The sequence below is a fragment of the Terrapene carolina genome, unplaced genomic scaffold, assembly GCF_002925995.2.
Source record: "Terrapene carolina triunguis isolate 2854851 unplaced genomic scaffold, T_m_triunguis-2.0 Scaffold189, whole genome shotgun sequence".
Classification (NCBI taxonomy): Eukaryota; Metazoa; Chordata; order Testudines; family Emydidae; genus Terrapene; species Terrapene triunguis.
Genome location: NW_020664540.1, coordinates 3749653 through 3770212, shown reverse-complemented (window position 1 = coordinate 3770212; position 20560 = coordinate 3749653). Strand labels below are relative to the sequence as shown.

General features: G+C 44.5%; 1 protein-coding gene across 2 annotated transcripts in view; it reads right to left on the bottom strand.

Annotated features, from left to right (window-relative positions):
* Positions 1-982: 982 nt before the first annotated feature.
* LOC112113212 (inverted formin-2-like) overlaps positions 983-20560 on the bottom strand; it is a 27400-nt gene continuing 7822 nt past the window's right edge. The window contains exons 7-16 of one of the 2 annotated variants that reach the window (XM_026654212.1): positions 19248-19318; positions 18984-19091; positions 17285-17355; positions 15685-15805; positions 15132-15296; positions 13850-13952; positions 12852-13013; positions 11219-12031; positions 9556-9612; positions 983-5158 (exon numbers count right to left, since the gene is read on the bottom strand). In XM_026654212.1, the coding sequence (XP_026509997.1) occupies positions 9557-9612; positions 11219-12031; positions 12852-13013; positions 13850-13952; positions 15132-15296; positions 15685-15805; positions 17285-17355; positions 18984-19091; positions 19248-19318 (1670 nt within the window). In that variant the 3' untranslated portion in view covers positions 983-5158; position 9556. The remainder of the gene's footprint in view (positions 5159-9555; positions 9613-11218; positions 12032-12851; positions 13014-13849; positions 13953-15131; positions 15297-15684; positions 15806-17284; positions 17356-18983; positions 19092-19247; positions 19319-20560) is intronic. The other variant, XM_029912096.1, reaches the window with a different exon arrangement.

Here is a 20560-nt window from a genome sequence, read left to right as displayed (position 1 = left end):
TGGCACCTTCCCCCGAGCATGCTCAAATAAATTTGTTAGTCTCTAAGGTGCCACAAGTACTCCTGTTCTTCTCTCTTGTGGGTTCAGCAAGGCAGCACTAGCCAAACGGTCAGTAGAATCCTGACATGCGGTGCAAAGAAGTTTTATCACTATCACAGCATTATTACATATTTTCTACTGGTTTTAAGCCCTGAGTGTCTGAGGTCGTCTCTTTGCAGGCTTTGGTCAATAAGTTGTCTAGGCCAGTTGAATTTTAAAGATGATGAGCTTTTTGCCCAGTTGGGCCCTAAGGCAGTGGCATCGTTAGGGAGTTTTGCTCTATTCTGTCTGGCTCTGAATGGTGCAGTTTTACCCGAGTTTTTACACAAGATTTTCATGGCAAACACTGTAAGGATTTAAGAGCCTATTGTGAGTTAGTTTGTGTACTAGTACCGATCAAGGTGTGTGTGAGTGTGTCATATATATGTATAGTGTGTGTGTTTATATACACACCCACACACATGTATAATCACTCTCTACAGATAGATATAACATGCACTATTATATACATTGTGTGTGCATATAATTCTTACATGTGCTGATCTGCTTGCAGAATGTTACAAGTGCTCTGTTTTGTTGGTATTTAAACTCTCGTACCTTGTCTACACCAGGAAAATTAGTACCCACTTTTCAGCAATAGGAGAGCTGCACTGTTGCTACTGAAAGTGTAATAGCATACCATGGCAGGTTGTCATCACACACTAGTAAAAACACCAGAGCACAACCTGTACTGCAGCCTCCATTTTTACAGCCCCTCGTGGGAAATTACAGGTCCCAGTTTTCCCCATTGTAGTCAAGGCTCTAGACAGGACCAAACCATTTTTCACACCGTTACACAAAAAGTGACTGAGAGCTGGTGGAACACAGAATACTCCATGACTGAGTTTGTTTTTTGCTGAATTATTACCCAATAAAGAAAGGCAGGATTTCATATAGTGCTGATTTATTATTGGTAAGCTCTATATTGCACTCCAAATAGAGTAGTGTACAGAAAACCAATCCTTTACATACAGAAAGCCAGAAACATTAAGCTGTAGAAGTAAGCTTTACATTTAGAGGGGATGAAAATTGGTTAACTTTTACATTTATCTGTAAATTTCCTTAACAGACAGTTTGGTGCTTCTCTAATCTTCTCTCCCAAATAGCACATAACAAGTGAATCAAATAACGAAGAGACCATGGCAGACAGGTACTTGCATAACTTTTGTACACAAAAGCCATTCTAGTCCCATTCTACACACAACTCCCATTGACATTGTACTGAATGTGGAAATTGTTAGCACCATCAGAAGGTCAAAAACTATTGTAAATTCATAGACAAGGTCAGTATGAGAGAAAATAACTATGTGAAAATTATTACTAAGTGTATGCCACCAACAGCGTGCTTAATAGCCAAGTAGGAGACAAAGTCCAAAGAGCTTGCAGTGTAAGGCTCTCATCCTGCACAGATTGCCACACATGCTTAACTTGACGTGTGAGTCGTCCTACTGACTTCTGTGGCGTCTACTCAAGTGCATAAAGTTAAGCATGTGCATAGCCGTTGCAAGATGAAGCTTTAGGCACTGTACAGATGTGGGAGAGGGGTGGAAAAGGAATGCAACTGCAAAGTGAAATGTACTATTAGTTTCACAATTTGATTTATTTTCTTTTCTTTTCACTGCGGGAAGGACTGAGATTCTCTGGGATAAGATTGTGTTAAATTAGTGATTCCAGTAGGAATATTTATTTAGGCTACAATGTAATATGTTAACTTTATAGTTATAATCACCATAACAATATCTGTAACCATACAAAATAGAGTGGAATCCTCCCCACCCCCCAACAAACAGGGAAGTTGTGAATTCATCTTTTCCATTTTTTTTTAATTCTAAATTTTTAAAAATTTCTTCAAAATGTTGAAACGAAGAAGGAAAAACCCCCTATCTCTAATGCAAGGAACTTGAAAAAAAGGTGTTTGAATTTATTTATACTATAGATTAATCATGCAGATGCTGTTAAATGGACATGGAGAGTTAACCTGATACCTAGAAGCTTGTGGCTTTCACAGGCTTGCTTGTTTAATGCACTCTAATTTGTTTGTTAGCTGTAATTTTACTAAAATTCTTGAAGGAAAAGTGAGTTTCTTTCTGAGGGCCAAATTCACTGCTCTACTGGCATAAATGGATGCAACTCCATTGAAACAAATTAGAAGGGCCTTGCTTACACCAGCACTGAATTTGGCCCTGAGGTGACTAGTAAGAAATCATGAGGAATACTTCGTTCTTTTGGGAGAAAATGAATGGGAGCTTCTCGCAAAGATCACAGGTAAAATACAGCCCAAAATTAGACATCCCACTCAGACAGCCTTCCTCTTCCCACCCTGTCTCAGTCACCTGTACTCTTGCTAAATTGTTCCTGTGACAAAATTGGAACTGCTCTGTCATGATTTATGAACAGTGAGTGTTGACCTGGCTTTTGGGAATATATTGGTTTAGTTTAGTTGGTGGCTATAAAGAAAACAAGCAGGAAGGGAAGAAGATTGGCTCAGGATAAGCCACTTCTCAGCAAACACTTGAGTGCTGTTCAGTGGGCAATGCCCATACTCTTATAGCATCCATATTTTACCTCCTCCCAAGCCAACCTGCAAAACTAGTTTTGTCCAAAGGGACAAAGGCCAAGAATGCGAGAACAAAGCAACTCTGACAGTTTAGGAAGGGGTGCTCTCTGCAGAGAGACAAGTCGTTGTTTGGGGGAACCAGACTAGGATGCAGGCATTGGCTGGATTGTCTGAAGAAATTAGGCCTGACTAGGTGACCCTGAGGGGATGGTAAGCCTTTGGGTACGATGGACAGGTGTGGACTGTTTGTTGTCCTAAAATGCTTTTTCTCTACATGCTTTGTTACTATAAGTAAAATGAACAATACTCCGGTTTCAATAAGGCAGCTTTGTCACTATACACCACAGCCCACAGGCTCCTGAAGGGAAGAACCGTAAGTGCGGAACCCAGTCAGACCTGCTGGGTAAGCATGGTTGATTCCCAGGGTACTGAAGCCCAGGTCCCAGTCTGAGTGGGAGAACTGTAGAATTCCACCCTGGGATAGGTAAAGACATGAGGCCTGACACTTGAGCAGGTGCATTCAGAGAGACCAAAAAGGGAACAGGGTGCAGCTAGCCCTCCAGCCATGACCATTACAACAGTGATTGACCCCTAAGCTCTTTTGTATGTGTGTATGTGTGTGTTTTCTCATACGAAGGGTCACATTCACTGCTGATAGTGCAGCTCCACTGAAGTTAATGAACCTCTACATGTTTACGTCAGTGGTGAACTTGATTTCAAATGCAGCTTTGCTACACTGCTACAGAGGATTTCCGCAGCTGAATCTGATAATGGCAGTGGCCCATTCTAAACTGGTAATTGCTGTAGTTAACCAATTTTCACCACACTCCAAGCAAAGTTTTTAGTTAAAGGTAGCCCGTTTTAATTCTGAACTTCGTCCAGTACAGATTTAGTAAATGACCCTTGATCAAGTCTTAATAAGCAATGCAAAGTAGCTTAGCCTGAACACTATTATATATGCTCAGCAAGTTACTGTATATAGGCATGATTGCTAAAAGTAATGATTTTCCACACAGTTCCCACTGCAATCTAATATTGCAATACAGATTGAACAAACATATAGAATTTTAAATTGACCGCTATGTACAAAATTATATGGTACAAAGTTATTATAAAACATAATTCAGAAATAAAGCTCTGATTTCTTAACACAAAATACTGCAGGTTCCCGGTTTTAAAGCACAAATTGCATAACTATCTTTTAAACTGAAACAGACTCTAAACATTTTGTAGTTTGAGTCCAAGTGCCTTTGAGTGCATGCAGCAGGCAATAAATATTCAGAACCAGAGATTTGCCAAATAATATTAGTTTTAAATATTATGAATGGATCACCCTAGAAAAATCTCTTCCTGTTTCTTTAACAAAATAGATACTCTAGGCCCCAAACCTGCAAAGACTTATGCATGTGTCTAACTTTATGCATGTCAGAAGTTCCACTGAACTCCATAGGACTATTCACATGCTTAAAGTTAATGTGTGTTTAAGTCTTTGCAGGATCCAGGCCTTAGGACTTGTGTATATGGAGAGTTAGTGTGCAGCAAGCTGGAGTGCAGTGCCCCAGCCTGTCACGTGCACTAACAGGCAGTATGTACCCTCCGAATGCCCACTAGAAGTTCGGTAGTGCACTTTGATCTACTCCCATTTGAAATACGTAGAATACTGCCACAAACTGAAACTGGAGTAGATCAAAGTGCACCATAAAACTTCTAGTGTGTGGTACCAGGGTCCACATGACCAGTTAGTGTGCAGAAGGCCAGTGCACTGTACATTTGAACTTCAACTTGACACAAACTAACTCTTCATATAGACAAGTCCTTAGTGTTCAAACAGCCAGCTGTTCACTACAATACATTTTCCTTTAATAGATATCCCCTGTCTAAAACGATAGCAAGGGAAAGTATGTTAATCTGAATTGGGTCTTTTATTTGGTCCAACATCAGTTCCAATTGTTGGTAGGGCACTAGAATGGGAAGTAACAGATTTCCAATCAGATGCTGATGACAGTGCCTAGTTTTACCCATAATTCAGTTTTGGAGGCACTGCTGTCTTTAAAATGATTCATGGGGTAAAATGCTGCATTCATTACCCAGGCCATGGCCTCATTGTCTTCAGTAAGAGTTTGGCCTAGGAAGGGACTGCAGGATTTGACCCCAAATGAAGTTTATCAGAGGCCTATTCCTATCAGCCCTTGACACATGGAACTCCCATCAGCTTCCACAGAAGTTCTGGGCATGGAGCGTTTTCAGCATCAGACCTTGGCAGCATTCACATAAGGCACATTCTGAAGGTGCTCAAGTCTCTTGCATCTGGCGGTTATTTGCTGGATACACAGAATCCCCAAGGAAAGATTAGTGAAAGACCATTTTAGAAGAAACTTTACATCCCAAGATATTACTACAAACATGATCAGTAATGGAATTTCAACACTGTGAAACGTGCTTCCTAGAGAATGGCAGCATTATATGGATTTGTCAGCGTTTCACTGACTCCTCGTTATTTATTCTTCTGCTTTGTTGTGACACCTGCGGGAGAAAATATAAAACAATTACAACAGCAAAAAAGTTGTGGTCAGGTGTGTGTGTGTGTGTGTGTGTGTGTGTGTGTGCACGTATCCCGTACATGATGTACTAGTTGGGAAAATTGGTTTTAAATCCATCAAATAACCAGGTGCCCCAATGCACTTAAAAAAAAAAAAAGAAAGGGGAGGAAAAAAAAAAAAATAAAAAACTTAATATTATTTGTACTCTGAGATTCTAACTTTGTTTGAAGAGTTTAACCATCTTCTTTGTTCTGGAGCTGGTCACTGCTAATAATTCAGCACAGTACTTTAAACAATAAATGTCATGTTCTCCATGCTGAATGTTGGAATATACTAGGTTTTCAGCTGTATGCTAGTTAGACACAACTAGCTTAGGGACTAATATTGCTTCCTCTGCAGGAGCTGGCAGTTTTGCCATTGACTTGGGCACTGATCCCACAAGTAAATCTGAGGAGACAGACGTCCCACTGCCTTCACACAGAGCTGCATGCAGGCATAGGGTTCTTCTAGCACAGAGTAACTTGCATAAATGGGATTGTGAATGGAGCACAGTGGGGCCTTTGGTTTTAGCATAGTGATGGTGAAAGACATTTAGCATGGACTTAACTGAATCATCCCAGTGTGTCAATTTCCAGAAAGAAATTTCCAGAAAGAAAACACCCAAATTCCAATGTTGAGGTGAGTAGTACCATTGAAGACAATGAGGTTACTCTTGTGAGTTAGGCACTTCAGGAAGTGTTTGCAGGATTGGAGCTTTAATCTGTAAATGTTAAGGTGCTGTCTAGCTCATTGACCAAACAAAACCTCCTCCAGGTCTCATGCATATTTTACAAATATGGACACCACGGCTAAAGATGTACACATCCACAAGAGTGAATAATTAGATTCTAGTGGCAGATGAGAAAATTTAAGACCATAAGAAGCACTGAATCTGTTGTAGAAGACAAGATGGGTTGATAGCCCCCTAGAATTAGAAAACAAAAATGACCCAACATGAGTTATCCTAATTTTTTTTTTAAAACTGAAGAAATACAGTCCTTATGGAAAAAAGAGCAGGTCAAGGTGTATATGTAACAGATAATATATAGTGTATGGGACTTTTATTTTTTTTTACTTTTATTTGTAACCCTTGATCAATTGAAATCTACTTCCTCCCTGATTTATTTTCTTTTTTCCCTCCTCCCTTTTGTGACTACACTGCTTTGTTCAAACAGAAACAAGTGCCAAGCACAGGCACTCATCTTTTACTATTTGAAGAACAAAACTGTACTTTTGGGGGCGAGTAGCATCATTTGGCCTTTACAAACAGCTATTTCAATAAAATTGGGGTTAATGCAGGAATCAGGTTCTATGGCTGGTGATATGCAGGTGGTCAGCCTAGATGATCATAATAGTCCCTTTTGGCCTTAAAATCTGTGGTTCTGTGAAACAAGGTAAATTTGAGCACATCAAAGCCTGTCTTTATTCTACTGCTGTTGCAGATGCACAACATGCTAAAAACTGGGAGAGGTTCAGCTCTGATCTTCCAACTGGATTTGGGCAGGGGGGAGCTTGTGCCCACACTGAGCTCCTTCTAAAAAACGACCGTGTCCCAAATGAAAATCAGTTCCCCTGATTCCACGCAAATTGTGCTTCCTTGCCTTACAAAATCAAAGGCTGTATTTCAGTAGAAAGGAAGGGGGGATGGAAATCCAGCTACTTTTTCTCCAGAAGGTGACGATGACTAATAGCACAACTCATCTCCTAGTTTTACTGGGTTTGTTCCCACTCTCTTTTACAGGGAACGTTCATTGCCTAGTGAAGTAACAGTGCTGCTGCTTGTACTGAAAGGTGGGAAGCATGAATCGGATTTACAGACAGACTAGTGAGGAAAAAGCTGCGGATAGAGGCTGTAGGACAACAGAAGCAAAGGGCTTTTCTCATCTACTCCTCTTTAATTCACACAAGCAAATAACTGTTAAGACACCAGATAAAGAAGGAAAGGAAAGAATTTCAGAGTTAGGGGTTCACTGTAGCATGTTCTTCCAATACTTGACCACCAGAGGGCACTAACAGACAGACATGAAGGTGGGACCCTATCATAGCTAGAATTTTGGGACACCCTCAGCTGTGAATTGCCTTTACTTTTACTGCTTTCTTTCAGGACATTTACAGCGCTTACAGGGCTTGATCCAAAGCCCACTGAAGTCAGTGGAAAGACCCACTGATTTTCAACCAATTTTGGATCCGACCCTTAATGTAAATTCTTGTGTGTGGCTTTCTTGTGTATTCCAAGGCCAGTCCAAAAAACCTGGATGTGCCTCAGGTCTTGTCTGAGAAGAGATGTTATAAACACACGTACGGTGATCTCTCTCCAAACATCGTTAATGTTCTTGACGCTACTCTTCTGACATAAGGGGGCTCAGTCCCTGATACCCTGACCTGTGTCTCAAATGTGAATTATTGCTACTTTTTGCTGCTGCTCCTGTCAATCTTTGGCGACTGGATTCTTAAAGACAGCACAGCAGCTTCCCGCCTCTTTCAGGTGTGAAGCTGTAGAGAAGGGGTGTGACTGGTGCAGGAGGAGCCAGGAGTCAGAACACTAGGATGGTCACTCGCACATGCCCAGAACACCGGACATTCCAGCACTTCCAGGAACGTCGCATGACCTCGTCCCCTCGGCATGGCTTTGTGTGCACTGCATGGGGGGGGGGGTCATTTTGAAGAGCACGTTGCCCAGCTCTCGCTGGTGTGACCTTGCACTCATGCTGGTGGTGGAGGCAGAGAAGCACACTCTTCATTATGGCATCCTCAGTGTGATACCGGAGACAACCACATCTGGTTTTGTCTCAGTACCACATGGGGGACAAACAACCCCAAAAGAGGATGAAATGACCTTCTTACAGAACACATAGTGCTCTGGCTAATCCTTGGCTACCAAAATGGCTGAGAGAAATTGGTTCCTGTCCTGATAAATTAGAGCAGCCTTCAGGCTACTGATGCAGAAGGAAAAAAAAAAAAAAGTCTTAGCAGAGGTTCCCATGGCTTCTCTTTCACCACCAATAGATGACTGGCTAAGAGGAATATTAGATCCTGGGGATCACTAGGGAGGGATACCCAATATTCGTACATAGCAAGAAACGGCAGACGCTGTAGAATAAATACATTTTGTTCATGAAATCAGACATTCAGAGAGTTCAGATTATTGGTTCATTTCATTATGACGGCTTATGATTAGAATGCAAAGGAAAACATGTAACTATGCAATTTCAGTACATGTAACTATGCAATTTCCCTCCTGTCCCCTTAATATAAATAAAGGCAAACCTTGGAAAATGGTTTTGGGGCACTTGATAGAGAGTTTCAGAAAAATTGGGTTTACCCATAGCTGCACTGGTGTCTCAAACAAAGCAACATTAGGCCCCAATCCTGGGCTATGTTTACACTAGCACTTTTGTTGGTAAAACTTATGTTACTCGGGGTGTGAAAAAATATCACCCCTCCCCCGAACGACATAACTTACACTGACAAAAGCGCCGGTGTGGACAGTGCTACGTCAGCAAGAAATGGGCTCCTGCAGACATAGCTACCGCCGGGTGGCTTAATTATATCGACAGGAGAGCTCTCTCCGGTCAGCGGCTACATGGGGGATCTTACAGTGGCGCAGCTGCATCGGTATAGCTGTGCCGCTGTAAGCTCTCTAGTGAAGACATGGCCCTGGAAAGATGTATACATGTGCTTAACTGTAAGCAGCTGAATGCTCCATTCACTTCCATGGATTACTCATGAGCCTAATTTTAAGTACATGCACATGTTTTGCAACACCAAGACCTTAGTGCTGACTAGCACATAAAATTTGGATTTCAGTTGGGCTGGTAGTCCTGTATGAGCAGAATTTTCCCCCTGGTCCACTATTCTGCTTTAATAATTCCAATAAACCTGTTAAAACAACTCTGTAATGGATAAGCCCTACCCACAACCGTGAGCCTAGGGGAGGAGCAGTCGCCTCTTTCACAGGATGAATGTACTGAAGTTACATTTTTACAATTTTTGGAAAAAATAATAATCAGACAAAAGCAAGGCCTCCCGTTATTCTAGCAAACTGGATTTGCTTGGTTTAAGTAATTAACACCAGACTTTACGGTCTCTGCTGGGAAAGGTAGATTGGCTGCTGCTGACGTAAAAGACAGACATGTGGGACCTGATCCTGCAGCACTGGGAGTATTGCCACTGACTCCAATGGGGCAGGATCAGGCTCTTGGACAGCAAAAATCACAAACACAAAATCAGATATTAAGGCAAAAAGCTTAGCTGCCGTAATGATTACTGATGGCATCATAAAGTGTAAAGTCCCAGTGCTGGGGTTAGTTCACATAAAAGCAACGTTGCGTGTTTACATACCTCACTGTATCACACAACGACTTTTGGTTTTATTATCTCCAGTATCAATGTCAACCTCTGCTTTTAAATAAAAGAGAGACACTAAATATATCTGCCCGCTGTGACATAAAGGTAACAACATGGAACGTCGTAGGACAGAGACTGTCCTCTAGGAAACATGATTAGTTTATATTTCTTGGGACTAAAAACTATTAGTTTCGTCAATAGCTAAACAGTCTGAAAACTTAAATGATTAAATTGGGCTTGGGGCCGATGGTGGCCACCCAAGGAGTAAAGTGGAGTAAAAGCCCCATCCCCATCCCGCTGCATGGGAAACACACCATTTGATCATGTCTCCAGCCATGGAGGTGGGAAGAGCAGGAGTTGCATGCCCGATATTCTCTCTCCTTTACTCATGAGGGAGGAGAAGGGGTGGAGAGTTGGAAGAGGCATGGGTCTACCACTATCCTTCCCGTCTGCTGACCAATGGAGCTGGCGTGGCACATGGGGTTTGGGGCAGTAATGGGAATACACTGTGTCAGCCCTCTAGAAGATACAACAAATCTCCCCATGAATCCCAACTGAGACGGAGAACTCTGGAGCAACTGTGCCAGAGAGTCCCCCAGTCCTTCCTGGGGCGGCACAGTTACACGTACTTGGGGCTACATCTAAAAGCTGTCTCTAGCCTTAAGAACGTGATCTTTTGCACAAGCATCAGTGTGATTTCTCCCCCCCCCCCCCAAGCTGTGTGCTTGAATATTTAAGACTAAGGCCTGGTCCACACTAAACCCCCACTTCGGACTAAGGTACGCAAATTCAGCTACGTTAATAACGTAGCTGAATTCGAAGTACCTTAGTCCGAACTTACCGCAGGTCCAGATGCGGCAGGCAGGCTCCCCCGTCGATGCCGCGTACTCCTCTCGCCGAGCTGGAGTACCGGCATCGACGGCGAGCACTTCCGGGATCGATTTATCCCGTCTAGACAAGACGCGATAAATCGATCCCAGAAGATCGATTGCCTGCCGCCGAACCAGGAAGTAAGTGTAGACGTACCCTAAGGAAGGGTCACACTGAAATACACCTGAACTTTTGTGCAGAATACGCTTGTAACTGATTTCTTGGGGAAAACCTCATAAAAATTGGGTGATGGGAGTGCGGGGAAGAGTTTTAATCATACTTATATTAAAGATACATTTATAAATAGTTTATATGGGGTTAACAAATGATTAATAGATGTTATAATGAATGGTTAGTCTCTACTATAGTAAATGGTTAACCCCAGCTTATAGAATCCAATGGATCAGTTAGTTGCATCTAACTCTAATTTACAACTATCTGTAGCACCTTCGACAGATGTGCTACAGATTCATGTGTGCAACATGCTTTTTATTGATCCGTTAATCATTAACCCTTTATAAACTACTTATACATGCCCCCAATGGCTAGTGGGACCAATGTTTTTGCATAGTTTAACCAGTCTCTGATTTTAAAGGACATCTGTATTAAACAGTGTTTTTCCTGAGGATGGTAAAACTCCTATTGACTTCACTGGTGCAGGACTGGACCTTAAGAGGAAGGAATACTTCTAATTAAAAAATCCTAGAGAGCTGAAGATGAGAACTCCAGTCTCCTGTATTTAGCTAAAGGGTTGTTAATCTCCATATGCTGCACTGAAATGTGTTACCTGACTGGCTTTTGCTCTGTCGTCTCTTCTTTTTCCGTTTCCCAGACCCTCTTTGCCTTTCCTTGTCAGTAAGTGCTTGCGCTGGAGGGACTGTTGCTGAGCAAGACGAATCAGTCACTGGCTCTTCTGAGAAGGATTTCTCCTGAGAGGTATCCAGCAATGAGTCTGCGGCAGGGTCATTTTCTTTCTCTGTCTTCCTTAACTCCGTATGCTGAGAACTCGACTCTTTGGTTGGAGTCATTTCAGCACCGTCAGGTGCTAGTTCAACTCTGGTTTTAGCCTCGTTCCCAACTGCATCACTTGGTTGTGACGTTTGTTCATTAGACACCGGGCCTCTTTCTACCCGAGTGGGTCCGGACTCACTGTTTTTGTCTCCTGAGATGGATCCATTCAATTCCTCTCCTAAACCAGTACAGTTGCCTGAAGAGCTGCTTGCAAACTTTATAGTGGTTCCTGGGTTCAATGGCGCAAACACAATGGGGTTGTATTCCACGTTCTCTTGAAAGCTACACGAGCCGTTGATCTGCTGAATACTCGCTCCACTGTTGGGTTGATGGGTTCCCTCAACTTCAGTTGAATGTTGGAAGCTCCTCTCAGTACAGGGCTGTTGTGGCGAATTTCCTCCAGCTCCGTCTTTAGGAAGCACTTCGTTGGAAGTTGGTGTCTCTTTGACAACTTTACCGGTAGCCCTTGCAAGGGCAGCAGCTTCTGAGGCAGGAGTGTTTTCTGTGTGCTGACTGCCATCCTTTCGCTTGGTCTCATAGGCGCTTTCCTTCGCTGCTGCTGCTGCTTCTGAAGCATCAACACTCTTTCCTTTAAAGGGACAACACAGGGTCAGGCACAGTTGTTCAGTCTAGCATGACCGTCAACCAACAGCAATGGGTCGTCTGAGTGTAATCTGACCACCTGCAATGTGCCCCGGGCTAATGGCTCAGGGCAAAGGGGCCAATGAATTTATAATGGCCACATGCGGTCAGGAGCTTTTTATGTCTAATCCAAAAACTAGCCACTCCCATAGCTCAGTGACCCCTAACATCACATGGGGGCATTTGGTTCAGAACCCAGACTCCCACACAGCAAAGCACTTCAGCACATACTTAATTTCGAGTATGTGCTTAGCTCCCATTGACGTTAATCAGTTTCATTCCCACTGAAATCAATGGAATTAAACATGCTGCACAGGAGCGGAGCTAAGGGCCAAAGAATTCCCAGCTGGCATCATGGGACTGATCCTGCTGTCCAAGCCTCGTTGCAGTAAATGGCTCTGCCTGAGACAGGCCTTGAGAACTGCCCCCCATTTGGGCTTCTCCCATCCAAGTACTAACCCAGCCTGACCCTGCTTTTTAAAGGGATTGCAGGAAGGCTGCAATTTGCAAGTTATCTCTTGTGGCAGGCCAGGGCGATGCCCTCCAACAAGATCGTTGGCTGGTTTACGTCTGGGAATCGTGCCCAAGTCCCTCGGAAAATGGGACTTAGTCACTTGCACACTTTTTTGAAAATGGTCCCCCTTGTCTATTGATTAAATGCAACAATTCAAAGAAGAGAAGTTCCCGTGTATGTATTTGTTTTACTACAATATTTGCAGAAGGCTGGAGGTTAATGGTTTCAGGTATGGTTGGGTCTTTGGTCTTACCAGGCTCTCTCTCCTTCAGGGTTTCGGCAGGTGAGACTTTAGGAGCAGTGTTCGGCTCACTCTTGTTCTTCACCGTTTTCCGCAACTGGAAACCTTTCCTTATGTCGGCCAGCAGGGCATCAATAACGCACACCTCCTCCTGCTTCACGGCCCCTTTCTTAACTAGTGTTTAAACAAAAACGGGGAAATGGCTAACGTCGCACTCCTGCAGTGATAGTCGAAAGCGGTGGGGTTACCACCCAGCGTATAGGCTGGGGAGACAAGGCCTGATTTTCCATTGCCCTGCCCCTTGCGTAATCACCCGTTCCAGTGCAAAGTGGGTGTCAAACATTGCCACTCTGATCTGGCACCATTGTACACCCACTGAACTAGTGTAAACGACTATGGAAGGCGAAGGGCAGCGAAGAACCTGGCCCAGAGCCCTGGCCAACCAGGGTCGGCACCTCTAGTATTCTCTCCCCTTTGACCTATGCCAAAGTACACCTGTGGCACCCTGCAGGCCAAGGCCTTTACATGGCTCCTGTTCTGTATCTTGAATTTTATTGAAGGTGAGGGAGGGGTAATCTTGTTTCTCTCCTTTGCTGCTATCTGCTGCACGGTGGTAAGGGGCTTCTTTACCGCACCCAAAAGCCTTCAGCCATCGAACACTCAGAAATCTACGCTGAATGATTATTATTGGAACATTAAGGCAGGAAGAGTTGGGAGCTTCTATCAGTCCTCACCTGGCTGACTATGGATTGTATGCAGTGCTGTTGTAGCCAGGTTGGTCCCAGGATATTAGCGAGACAAGAGGGGGGTGAGGTAATAGCTTTTATTGGACCAACGTCTGGTCCAATAAACTTCTCCATCCAGACCTGAAGAAGAGGTCTGTGTAAGCTCGAAAGCTTGTCTCTCTCCCCAACAGAAGTTGGTCCAATAAAAGATATTACAATCCATAGAGAGACAAGGTGGGTGAGGTATGTACATCTCCTTTTAAAGAAACCCTTTCAAATACTCACTGATCTTCCCATTGTCTCCCTTTTGTCTCTTAGCGTCTTCCTCTTCCAGCTGTTTCTTCCTTTTTTCTGCCTTTGCAGCTTGTTCCTTCCTGTCCTTGTTTTCCTGGAGCCAGAGAAGAGTCACAGGGGATGTTTGGTTAAATATCTGGTAGCAAAGCCACCTAAAGGGAAGATGATTCAGTCTATTCACAGCTTGTGGCAAAACAAGGGAAAAATCCTGGCTCCTCCCTCCCAGAGAGATCCAACAGGCAGCTGGGAGCTGTGTGCTCCCCCATTGAGGCGTGAAAGGCAGTGAGTGTGCTTGGCCGGCGCTCTATCCCCATCCCCCAGTGTGGCATGGGGACGGGCAGCGACTGGATCCATTGTCCAGACTCCCCATATACAGGAGATGGACAGCAGGCTGAGGAATCTCCCCGGACTGGCTGCAATGGGCTCTGAAACCCTTCCCCAGCTGCTGCAAAACCCTCTTTGAGCCAAACCTGGTTGCTTGGGCTGGACTCAGTGATCGGTTTCTGACCCACTATAAATCCACAACTTTTCTACAAACTTATCCTGGAAGAGAGACCGTCCTGGGTCCATCACTCAAACTCTGGGTTAATGCCAACCTCTGGCCTAGCAGCTCTAGTTTGGTAGTGCAAAGCTCACTGAGCTCCATCTTCACTCGGCAAAGGGGTTCCTTCGTCAGTGCACATCGCAATCTGAAAGCTCCCTGTAGATCTTAGTCAGATCCCCAAGCTGGCTGTTTCAGTACCACACCCAGAACCCAGTAATGTCAGTGGCAAAAATCCCATGGACTTTAGCAGGGGAAGGCCCTAGTTCAGGAATCTGACCCTCAGGTTCATATCTTCCAATGTGATCAGATGGTGCAAAGTGGATAGATTCCAGCTAGAAATGGCAAGTGGAGAACCCTTCTTGCAGTCCTGCCCTCCTGGCTTAGGGGACATGCTGAGAGATGGATGGAATAGGGCAAGGAGCATGGTGGGGGTCGGCTGAGGGTATGGCAGAGCAAGCTTTGTTACGTCAATTCTCCATTGGCATATGGTCCATCAGGAACCTTATGCCCGTGGAGAAGTTAGAGCAGCCACTTGGTTGCTCTAATTAAAGTCAGGGCTGGGCCAATGCTGAATCAGAGGGTCATAATGAGCTCCTTGATGGCCCTGCCCTCACCCCCTGCACCAAATGGAGCTCGGATCTAAGGGAAAACCAGGTCCTATATACTAGCTGAACTGATGCATGTGTTGCAGCACCTGGATCCTACTACATAATATTCACAAATGCAAACCTTTAGTGCTCTAATGAAGAGATCCCTGAAGGTTTTCATGGTGCTAAATATATCTTCTAATGACAACTTGTTTGCATCTTCACAGAGATAATTTGCAAGTTCCCCTTTCTTCCTTTCAATGATTTCAAACTCCTCCTCCAACTTCTTTGATGCATTTATGCTGTCCTGAAATGCATTTAGGCCAAGTTACAAAGCACTGTGCAAGACATTGCAAGGAAAGATTAATGGAAAAAATAGTTAGAATGACAATGTAACAAAAGTTCAGTTCCAAGGCCCAGATCCTTGGCTGTGGCCCAGGAGCTCCTGGGGCAGTTAGGAGAAGAGGTGCAAAGATGGCTTGGGTTCTCCCTTATCCCTGCTCTCTGCCTTTCTAGTCAGTACCTGCTGGTCATGGCAAAAGAACACAAAAGGGTTGTGTGGCATCCACATTCGTTTTCAAATATGAGAGGCGATGAGGGGACAAATGTTTCCACTCTTCACTCCTCCCTGAACATGCTGCCTTTGCAGAGTCTTGGCTCTCCTCTCCTCAAGTGAGGGCACTCCTTTCACTGACCTGGATGGGCGTCTCATACTGGGCTTTCACGTCGTCTTTCGAGGACAAAACCTTTCGTTCAAGTTCCAGCAGCTTCTTTAAATTGGAACTGGATTCCGCACGTATGATTTCAAGGTTAATTCTGAAAATGAACACAAAGCCGCAGGAGATTAAAAACAGTTCACTTTTTGGAGGGCTGGGCTAGCTAAAAGAGAGGAAAAACAGCAATGATTTCCCACTCGCCTCCCCCTTTTCTGTTTCCCAGTGACTCTATGGTATGAAGCACAGAACTATGCCTGTGTAATCCGAGGTAGCACCACAAGACAACACGGTCTAGTGGTTAGGGCACTGGACTGCGTTAGGAGACATGAGTTCCATTCCTAGTTCTGCCACTGATCTGCTGTGCCTGGGACAAATCACTTCACTTATCTCATTGCCTCTGTCTGACTGGCCCATCAATCGCCGAGCACGAGGGGGCCCTGCTCTCAGTTGAGGCCCTTAGATACTACTGGAGCATAAGCTTTCGTGGGTGAATGCCCACTTCATCAGATGCAAGACTTGCGTCTGACGAAGTGGGCATTCACCCACGAAAGCTTATGCTCCAATACTTCTGTTAGTCTTTAAGGTGCCACGGGACCCTCTGTTGCTTTTTACAGATTCAGACTAACACGGCTACCCCTCTGATACTTAGATACTACTGTGATGCAAATAATTCATGAATTTAGAGTGGGCTCTTTGAAGTGCCTCAGTGACTTAGGAGCACAACTCCATTCACTTTCAATGGTGTTTGTGTTTCAATGGGGCTGTGCTCCTAAGTCACTTAAACACTTTAGGGTGGGCTTTTCAAATCCCCCGATAGTACAAAGCATCACCAGCTAGAATGGATCATGCTAATATTTGCTCACAATTATCTGGCTGTGCAAATTCTCAGGGGACATTTGTCCACATGTATCTTGCTGTGCTTAATGTTTTGTTCTCAAGAGCAAAAGGGTCACTAGTGTAAGAGAGATGAAAAATCAAAACAGTCCCCAAAAAACCTTCAAGCAACAACACAAACACCTGTGTTAACAAGCCAGCTCTTTGCCAGCCCCATGAGGAGAACACCCCGCAGCAGCACTTATGAAGAGAAGACCAGGTCTAACTGGACTCTTGTGTATTATACATTTGGAAATGGATACATACAGACTTTAATTGTTTGGCTTCACCAACACATTAGAGAGACTAATCTACAGATTCAGGGCTCTTCTGAAGCTGCTAAGCTATTGTCCCTGAATACAGCAGTGACAGGTACTTCAGCACTGCTTATAGGTAGCTAGGATTAAAAAGATAGAGCCTCCTTGAACTCCATACCTCTTCTGTGAATGCCTGCAAAGCAGAATTAATTGAATGCAGCCCAATTTCGGACCCTACTTACTGTCTTGCTTATTGCTGAACCGTGCATATAGCCAATTTGCATTTTAAAACGGCTCCAGCATTTGCAAAAGGAAATCCTTTGGTTAAAACTAATTGAGTCTCTATCCGGTTAATGAATGGATTATAATAACAGCCATTTATGTCTTAATTTCTTGAATCTGGGTGGTTCTGCTTTTTTTAATTTAAAGTAACAGGTTCACAATCCTACCCGGCTGCCTTTGAGACACATTCAAGGTCCTTGGGAAGCTGCAGGAGGTCTGTGTGACTTTTCTCTACTTCCTAAAACAGAAACGTTTGTTATTTTTGTATTTATTTTTCGTACGCAGCGGGTGCACAGTGGGGGGGCGGAGGGGAAGGGTTACAAACAGAGGGAATGACTGGCGTGCGCGATGTTTAATTCCCACCCCTCCCCCCGCTGTTTGTTTAGCAGGATTCAAAAGGGGACGTCTGTTTCTATGGTTGCCATGACTATCCAGAATTATAAGAGTACGGATTAAAAAACTATACAAGAGTATTGCAAGGGCTATGAACCCTCATGCCTCAGGGCGGAGAGCGATCTCTAACTGATGGGTGGTTAGGAAGGAACTTTCCCAGTAGATAGATTATCCCAGAGTCTCCTACTGCAGGGTCTTCCTCTGAAGTGCAGGGTCCAGGCCGCTGCTGGAGGCAGGATATTGGACTAAAGGGACCATTAGTCTGATCCAGTCTGGCAATTCTTATGGGTCTGTGTATGCATTAAGAATATCTGTGTCCTAGTTTATCTGCCTGCCTAACTATCTACTAATTTATACAACCATCTTTGCCACAGTGTCCGAGCACCTCAGCATAGCAATTAGGAGTCGGCTAATTTTTTTTAGGTGTCACGGTAAAAGTGGGATCCCCAAAAAGGGTTTGAATGCACTGGATTGGCAAGGGAAGAGCTCAATGAACAGGGCAATAAGACTGGCATCACTGGCAGAGGAGAGGGAGAAGTGGTAAGCTCTGGGTGGCAAGGACTGGTTTTTTTGGTTCTTTGTTCAGCGCCTAGCACAATGGGGCCATGACTAGGCATCCTAGCCACGATGGTAATACAAAAAATAAATGTAAGGGCAGCTAAGCAGCAGTGAGAAAGCTATGAAAGATCTTGAAGCTTGGGCAAGAAGCTTGAAGGTGATCTGGTAGAGAAGGGAGAGCCTGTGGAGCACGCAAACACTGAAGGTGACTTCACTGGAGCTACGGGCCAGGAATATGTTCCTGGCCGCTGCATTTTGTATGGGTTGGAGTGGGGTGAGATGGGCATCAAAGAAGCAAGAGAGGAGGAACTTACAGAAATCAAGGTGGAAGATGACTAAGGCTTGGATGAGATTCTTTGCTTTCTCAACTCTTTGTTTAGAATTCTTTTAAAGCTAGGTAGCACCTGCAGCCTAAGGACTATGAGTCCAAGCAAATCAAGCAATCTCTCCAGTACTATGCAATTATAACACCGACAGACCCCGGTCGTCGACGGGCAGGATTGAACCTGGGACCTCTGGAGCTAAATGCATGAGCCTCTACTGCATGAGCTAAAAGCCATATGCCTCTTAGCTAAGGCTGTAGAGCAGACTCATTAACCTCTCTCTAAGTCAGGGGTTCTCAAACTGGGGGTTTATAATGGTGTTAAATATATAAAAAAGTGTTTTTAATTTATTAGTGGGGTCGCACTCCAGGGCTTGCTGTGTGAAAGGGGTCACCATTACAAAAGTTTGAGAACCACTGCTCTAAGTGGTCTTGGTGCCACTAGATGGGACAGAACACCACACCCAGGAGGTGTGCAGGTTACACAAACCAGTGAGGAGCATATGAACACAGGCACATAACATCAACTGAAGGTATGGCTGGAAAAATAGTTCATGTCCAACCAAAATTCCCAAAGGAAATTGCAGTAGTACCTCCAGAATATGGTGGAGCAGAGTAATACGGGTTTGGTTTGCTTTGGTTTCAGTTAGTTTGAGTAAAGTGCTAATTTTAAAGCCATCGGCATCTCCAGTGTGACTTCCCTGAAAGACAGAAAGAAGAGGCAGGAATAACCCATGTCAAACTCAAACACTCTGTATTTATAACCTATACATGCAAAAGAGAGGAAAAAAAGTTATTTTCATCTATAAAATGTAGTGATCTCTTAAAAACAACAACAACAAAAAAAGATTTCTTACATAGTTAAGAAAGTTTCCAACTTTGAGAATCAGTTGACAAAAAACTGGCAGGCGATGGGTCGTTAGAAGATCTGAAAAATAAAGATATCCTTTACATGAGGGTCAGCTTCAAAACTGAATGTTTCCCAAATTGGATCAGAATTTCCATTGTACCAAGGCAGGATTTCCATAGTCTAGTCTAGAACCTCAAAGAACCTCAAACACCAGAGTTACGGACTACAAGCAAGACACCATGTGAAACTGGAAGTAACCAATCAGGCAGCAGCAGAAACACTTCCCCCCTTTCCCCCAAAAGCAATACAAGCACAGTATAGTATTTGCATCTTAAAGGTAAGCACATCTGGGCTGCCTGTCCCCACCCCACATGCTGGGCAGCCACTTACAGCTAAGAGGTGAAGAGGCCGGGGCTGCCAGCCCAAGGCAGCCAGAGCCAGCAAAGTAGGAGGGAGCTCAGCTGCTGCCAGCGCCTGGCCTGGAGTGTCAGCTGCTGGATCTGGAGCCCGAACTGCGCTTTGTTCAGAGTTACGAACATCTTAGAGTTACAGATAACCTCCATTCCCGAGGTGTCCATAACTCTCAGGTTCCACTGTATTTGTAACCCAAACGCTGCTGCATGCCGTCTCATGTGGGAGAAGACTAACAGGAAATAGACTCTAATCAGACCTGTCTAGCTTCATTAGTTGGGCTGAGTAAAAGGTTTGGTTGATTTGTTGGACATTTTAAAGTTCTTTCATCTTTATTAGGACAATATATAGAGACTGTTTCTCTCCATTTACACTAGTGTTAGACTGCTGTAACTCTATTGACTTGAATAGAATTACTCCAGATTTACATTGGTGTAAGTCAGAGAATCAGGCTCCAGCATTTTTATCTTAAAAAGCACTTAGGCCTGGATCCTGAAAGGCGTTTGGGCTCCTCACTTTCATTGAAATCAGTGGATGTTAGGTAGGGTTACCATAATCCAGCAAGCAAAAAAGAGGACGGGAGGAGCCCCACCCCTGTCCTGCCCTAGCCCCGCCCCATCCTGCCCTAGCCCCGCCCCTGCCCCTCCCACTTCCCCCCTCAGAACCCCCAACCCTCCCCCCGCTCCTTGTCCCCTGACTGCCCCCTCCTGGGACCCCTGCCCCTAACTGCCCCCCAGGACTCCACCCCCTACCTAAGCCTCCCTGCCTCTTGTCCCCTGACTGCCCCCTCCAGAGACCCTCCCCCCATCCTAACTGGCCCCCTAGGACTCTACCCCCTACCTGTACCCTGACTGCCCCAACCCTTATCCACACCCCCACCCCCAGACAGACCCCTGGGACTCCCACGCC